The 7,238-nt window shown below is 43.9% G+C and overlaps 1 protein-coding gene across 2 annotated transcripts in view; it reads right to left on the bottom strand.

Moving 5' to 3' along the window:
* Window positions 1–3,558: 3,558 nt before the first annotated feature.
* dagla (diacylglycerol lipase, alpha) overlaps window positions 3,559–7,238 on the bottom strand; it is a 41,849-nt gene continuing 38,169 nt past the window's right edge. The window contains exons 19-21 of one of the 2 annotated variants that reach the window (XM_083890901.1): window positions 7,068–7,234; window positions 6,769–6,786; window positions 3,559–6,355 (exon numbers count right to left, since the gene is read on the bottom strand). In XM_083890901.1, the coding sequence (XP_083747027.1) occupies window positions 5,254–6,355; window positions 6,769–6,786; window positions 7,068–7,234 (1,287 nt within the window). In that variant the 3' untranslated portion in view covers window positions 3,559–5,253. The remainder of the gene's footprint in view (window positions 6,356–6,768; window positions 6,787–7,067; window positions 7,235–7,238) is intronic. The other variant, XM_083890902.1, reaches the window with a different exon arrangement.

Below are 7,238 nucleotides of genomic sequence, written 5' to 3'. Positions count from 1 at the left end.
AAAGTACATTTTTCATCTCTCGCAGACCTCCTCTACGCTCATAACACACACACACACACACACACTGCTGCACCTACACTTGGGCTCAAATATAGCTCTGACGAACTCTTAACTCAAAAATCCACCCACAACCACAACATCTTAAACTGGTCACACACTCTTTACATCAAAACCCAAAGCAAAGACTTTTTGTCAGGTTTGGAAAAACGTTCTCTATCACAATTAATTAAGTATACTATTAACTATTAAAATCCTAGGGTTTCCTCTGCCTGAGTCAGAAACACTCCACCTGTTAACTTCAGTAACTTGAACATTTATACTCATACCTATATGACTATCACGCTAATTCAGGGGTGTTAAACTAATTTTCACTGAGGGCCTCATTTTCAGCATAATGGTTACCCTCAAAGGGCCAGATGCAACTGTCATACAGAATAAATGTAACTAAACGTAACCAAATATAATGTAAAATAAAGATAACTACTACGTAACATATTGCTAAATAACTTTCTGCATTTATTACTTATTCAAGTTAGAAATATGATGCATTATAGATGTAACCCAGTCACTCGTCGCATGACACATATACAATGATATACACTGAGATCTAGTGGTGGGATGCCGTCGCTTTGCGGGTAACGCAATCGCTATGCATTGTTGGAAATGTAGTTTATGGTCAACGCACACCTTAAAGGTGAAGTAAGTAGTTTATAGTGCCATCTAGAGGAGAGGCTGAAATGTACAACAAAGAACTGCTCCTCTGCTCACCCCCTCCCTTCCCTTAGCGCTACGGTGTCCTCAGCCGGTCAAATGTCGTCCTCGTCGTCTTTCTCCGTGTCAGCAGATGAGGCGAGGGAGAGGGCGAGCTACCGCGGCCGTAGCAGACGAAGCTGAGAGAGTGGAGGCGGGACTTCCGCTACAAGTAAAGCGACGCTTGATTTGTTCTCTCGCGTTTGTCCTTACAGGCTCCCGTAGAAACATGGCGTCTCGCTGCTAACAGTGGCAATGCAACCGCGGCCCGCGACCATGTTATTTTACATGACTTTTTGAAACACTACGAAAATGAAACAAAGAATATTATACAGCGACTAGACAATGCAGGAGCACATCATATGTATAAAAAAGTGGATTTTGGGTCATATAAACCTATAAATACTACACAGTGTCCCTTTTAAGCAGCATAGACGTATTTTTTTTTTTTATATATATTTTTTGGGCCTTTTTGCCTTTAATAATAGCATAGTGGAGAGAGACAGGAAACAGAGAGACAGGGGAATGACACGCAGTAAAGACCACTTGGTGCGGGATTCAAACCAGGGTCACCTGCAGCGAGGACTACAGCCTCAGCATATGGGGTAGGTGCTCTACCAACTGAGGCAACGCTGCCCCAGCATAGACCTATTTTAACACAGATTTTTTTAAGAACAATTAATCACTCGCGGGCCACATAAAATGACGTGGCGGGCCACATCCGGCCCCGGGCCTCTAGTTTGACACGTGTGCGCTAAATGAACAATGAGGAAAAAGCAGCAGACCTGGAAAACAACAAAACTACCAATGCATGAAAAAGACATTATAGATTTTTATCAGTAGTCCATGCTGAATGAATTTGACAGAAATTCATAGTTACTTTCATAGTTTATTACAGGCAGGGAGGAGGGGAGTTAAATACATTATCTTTAAGGGGGCAGGAAAGGAAGGGAAGCAAACCAGGTAAACATGGACAAGACATAGTTGACTTATTTCTCTTTTAATAAAGACCAATTTGTAAATCTGCCTATATTTTTGAATAAATAACTGAAATATATTTTCTTATAATATATATATATATATATCTATATCATTATCTTTTTAACATAGTCTTTATCTTTTTACTGTTATATAGTTATTTTCTAAATTATTCTATTGGAATTCTTTTTTTTTTTTTCTTTTGACATCTGCATAAATAATTACACATAGAAGATGGTGCTATACACATTATGGTGGAAATTGGCATGGTATTACAGTGCTTTCGTTCAGCTGCGTTTTTTCCGCGCATGACCGGCTTCGAGCAAAGCTACTGGACGTAGGAAACAGCCGGCCCAACCTTTTAGAGCAGGGGTTCTCAAAGTTTTGATACCCGAGGGCCAATTTAGGAACCCTAAATTGGACTGAGGGCCGCTAAAGGGAAAAAAGGGGGAAAAAAATAGAAAGAAATCACATTTCTAATAATTTTAATGACCAGATTGCAGTTCTACAGTTTACACTTGTTGGTCTGTGTCCAGTAATGTCCAATAAACATTTAAGCTTAGTAGCTCCTGGATTAAAACCATCAACTGTAATTCATTGCGGGCCGCCAGAAATGTTTCTGCGGCCCGCCATTGGCCCCCGGGCCGCACTTTGAGAACCAATGCTTTCTGGTGAGAGACTTAGTGGCACGGGCTGCATTGTTTGTGTCGAGTCAGACGGCAAAACGTCTGCTGCGTAGCGACCACAGCATATCGTTTCTGTGCAGATCGGTACGCCGACTACAGGTTTGATGGTTGGGCTGCAGCGAAAGTGAGCGTGGCTGTTACTCCGCACCGCTTTGACAGATTTGGAAAACAAAACAAAAAAATATGTGTGCCATGGCAGAATGTCACATACCTTTTTTTTTTTCACTTGGACAGAAAAAAAGAAAAAGCTGAAATACATAATAACTTACATACATACATTTGGGAAAGTCTAAAACAAAAGTTCCCCACGCTGTCCCCCGAAAAAACTGAGATAAAAAAAAATCCACTGACATCAAACCCATCCGCTTGAAAGCGCAATAGGGATAATAATACCATCAAAAACAGCAATAAAAGTGATCTAAACAGTAACAATAATAAATAATGCAAAACCGTGAGCCACCTGTTACACCCAGAGTGATATGGAAGATTGTATTCCCAAGTGTTTAAAGTTGGCATAAAATGATGCGAGAGAGTTTATTGTATTCACTCCAACCTCGGTGATGTTTGAGATGAAGTCGATTAAAGGGAAGAAAACACCGGCTGCAAACACCCTGGGAAAGAGAAATGAGATCCTGGGATGCTTTTAAGATTTAAGGGGTAACGCTTTATAATAAAGTACACACTATTAGCATTAGTTACGCATGTATAACGCATGAATACTCATTAGTATGTAGTTTGTAAACAGTTCTAAACGTTTGACTCATCCCACCTCCAACAAACGATAAAATGATGAATTTAAGATTTATTAAAGCTCACAGAGTGGTCCTGTTGCACATATATGTGAGTTATGGAGGTCTACTTACATACATTAACTTGTTTTTATGGTCAAAAACCTCCTAGTTGCTGTAAACGAGCCGATAGAAATCCTCTTTTCTGACGCCGTTTCCCAGCCGCGATATTTCAGACTCAACTCTCTCACCCAGAAGACAGAGTCTTGTGATTGGCCAGTATATTCAACACACTCCCGCTCTCAGAAGCACAGCTCCCCCCTCTGGAACGGTGGATGCACTGCTCCTCATTATCAAAACATTGTTTTAACAGTGTTTAAAAATAGCTTCTTCACGACTCCCCGCCGCAGTCCCTTTTATGACTTTGACCCGGAGTCAGACCCAGAGTCAGAAGACACTGTCGCTCGTGAAACACCTCCACATCGGACGTTATTCTTCTTCTGCGGTTCAATGTACGCAACCTGGATGTGCCCGGACTAGTGCCCGGAGCAGGACGATCTGCTGCTCTGGAGAACCGGTGTTTACGTAACCGGACCAGGTTTTTTTCAGAGATCTCGCTGAGCCCGAGATTACAATAAAACACAGCGTTCTCAGCAGTGGCTGAACTGTTTGTTTAGAACCTTCAGGGCTTCTTAAACAAGGTAATGACGCAGATACACACTAAAAAAACAGCGTTAATTGGAACTTCCGGTCTAGGTCCGCTTTAATGCTTAACTAATGCTTAACTAATGCTAATAGTGTGCACTCATTATAAAGCGTTGCCAGATTTGGTCCTGGTTTGCCGATCTTTCATAAACACATTGTCGAATTTCTCCATTAAAAGCTTATTTACTGGAACCTAATGACCATGCTACGTTTGCTTAGGGTTGACCCCAAAAAGATAAAAAGATACAGTAGTATAACGACAACAGGTGCATCGTTGGTTCATAATGTTTGGATATTTAAAGCATGGCAGTGTCAGTGTTCAGATCAGGACGACATCTCTCTTCTGCGGTGTTGCTTTGTAACAGTCTAACATGGTGTGTGTGTGTGGCTATGGGAGAGGAGATCGTGTACGTAAGCTTGTGATTAAATCAAGCAATATTCATATACATATACAAAAATCACATCTCATAAATACATTTGGCAATACAATGTATAATTTTTTTTTTTTTTGGCAAAAGGGGGATAAATTGAGCAACATGATGAATGCAAGAGTTCTCAAAAGTCAGTCTCAGTGGCTTAGTGACCATTTCTCTGTGGAAAAAACCCCCCCCAAAAAAACTCTTCATGCACTAGAACCAAAAAGACTCAAAAACATCCATAGGCGTCTGTAATAACTGTCACAATCACTATATATTTTTAAGACACATGAATTCTCACCAATGTAACACACACACACACGTTCTCTCTTTTCTCAAACTGTAAAACTCTTTACAGACCTGAGGAACATTTTTCGTTAATGTCATCTCACCTCTTTTTTTTTTTTTTTTTTTTTTTTTTTTATTTATGGACAATGTCTTTTTTTTTTTTTCACATTCCTGATTTCCAAAAATAAACTAAAAACGAAATTCAACATTTTTTGGACAAAATTAAAATCGTAGCTGCTGAGGGAAGCAGGAAGTTGCGCAGTGCATCCACACCAAGGCTGACCCATACTACAGTGTTAGCTTCTGAATCCCTGCTCACTGAATTAGACTCCCTTTGATCTGGTTAAGTCAGGGAGTCGATGTTGAATATCATTGTTTTGGAATGGCATTGTGAAGCTACAGTTATTTATATTCATCCAAAAGCAGCACAGCCCCCTGACATGCAGAGAGAGGTATCGTCTTTTTTATTTTTTATCTCCTATAGACATTTGCAATAGTGTGAAAATGCTATAAACAGCCTTAAAGGGAGGGGGAAACACCTGAAGAATGGAAATAGGTTTGTGGTTGTTGATAAGTCAAGTCCTGTCACTGGAGCTCTGATAAGTGACTGCATTCCATTGCATGCAACATAACTGTGATATGTTTTGTTTTTTTGAGGAGTTTGGATGACCACGCTTCTCGATTCAGGGCCGGAGAGCACACTTACACCATAGATGATAGCGTGTTCTCTTCAGGGCAGTGGTAAGGGGGAGGTGTTCGTAGGGAGGGCATGGCCGGCGGCGCGGCCTCGCCGGGGGAAAAGTCGTTGAGCTCCTCGGACGACGACAGAGGGAAGGAGGGCGACAGAGAGATGCCCGAAGAGGGATCGGCAGATCCGGCAAAAGTGCGTGGAGGTTTGGGGACAAGGTTTGGTTCCAGTGTTGCTCTGGCCAGCAGCTGTTTGTCATCCAGCACCTGTCCGTCTCTGAGATACTCGCCCTGTCCAAAGGAACCCCGGCCTGACTCTGACTCGCCGTCAGACAGCTCCATGGGTGGCGAACTGCTGCCGTCCAGTCTGAATAGAGAGTCTAAGTACTGCGCAAATTCCAGGACTGCCTGGCTGGGGTTCCCGTTGGACAGTTGTTGGGGCGGAGGAGTGGAAGATGCCGGTTTGGTCTCTGCACTTAAATGTCTCTTTTCTGTCTCCAGCTCCCAATCATCCCGTTCTCGCTCTCTAGAATCAATCTGAGGGCTGAGGGGAGCGATGGGAGTGGTTCCCGGGCTGTAGACACCAGGAATCTGCTGGGGATCCACATCAGGGTGCATTTCTGTGTTGGCGTTGACCTCTGGCTTGAAAGGCTGAGCCAAAACGCTCTGGTCTAGCAGGGCAGGAGAACGGTGTCCACCGTAGCGAGGTGTGGCAGGAGACAGCCGCATGGGGTAATCCGGCGTGGACGAGGACTCCATCGGCGTAAAGAACGGCCCGACCTCGCCCAGATGCTCCGGCGTTCCCTGGCAGAGGGAGTCGGCAGCGAGGAGTTCAGTGCGAGAGCTGAGAGACGGGTTCTCCTCCGGGATCGGGGCGTCCAAAGGGAACGAGAGGGTACCGAGCAGAGGCGAGCCCCTTAGCGCAGCAGAGGAGCGCCGGGAGTCCAGGCTGTAGAGGGATTCGGCGTCCGAGAGGCTCTCCATGACGGCCAGCGGCGCTTTGCGGTCCCGCAGCTCCACCGTGAGCCTCTCGCGGGCTCCGCGCAGGACAACGGGCACCGGCGGAGGGGGGCACTCGGAGAAACCGTCCAGAGATATTTCAGACTGGGCGCATGAGCTACGGGAGAGGAGAAGAGCGGGTTGGAGAGCAACGGCGGGGAAGGGAAAGGGGATCCAAAGCACACGACATGGAATGAGATACGGGTCAAAAACAAACTTACACAGGGTTAAAGAAGGGGATGTGGGAACGTGTTAATAGATTCTACAGACGAGGTGAACGTGAGTTAAACATTTAACACACACGGAGAGAGACTGGGAGTAAAACCTAGAGCACATTATGCTCTTGGAAGACTATATATAGATAGATTATAACTCAATCATGACTACCTTCACACTGACTTTTGGACAGAGAGGGCGAGGTGGGAACTGAATACTACCATACGTTGCTGCCCTGTGGTCAAACATTGTGCATGCGTGCATGAGAAAAAGGGAGCACATTATGCAAAGTTAGTAATAGCATGCGTTTCTTACCGTAACAATGATTTTTGTCTTTAAAAAAAATAAAAATAAAAATAAAAAACACCAAACAAACAAACAGACATGATAATTTTGAGAAAACAATAAAGTAGCAGTTAGTAGCAGTCGTATTATTTGATAGTGCCTATCATTAAAATGACATTTGACCCCACGAGGAAGAACTTTTTCCTCCATTGTAAGAGAAGTTAAGAGGGGAAACTTTAAACTTTACAAACACTCAAACTGTGTTTCGTTTCATATTCGTGGCCTAAAACACACCCACACACCCGCAGTTTTTAGCCTGTTGTACTAACCGAACACTGCTGTTCCTGCGGTGGTGGGTTGTAGGCGTCGGCTGCTGAGAGTTTGCCACCGCGTCCATGAAAAGGCTCTCTGGGTTCAAGTCGACTTCTGTGGGGCTCACCATGATCTTAGCCGCCGACAACAAAGCCGTTTTCCCTTTGTTGTAGTTCTCCAGCACCTGT

Source organism: Microchirus variegatus, assembly GCF_963457635.1.
Source record: "Microchirus variegatus genome assembly, chromosome: 6".
Lineage (NCBI taxonomy): Eukaryota > Metazoa > Chordata > Actinopteri > Pleuronectiformes > Soleidae > Microchirus > Microchirus variegatus.
Note: the sequence above shows the minus strand (reverse complement) of the source record. Positions and strands in the feature narration are given on the sequence as shown.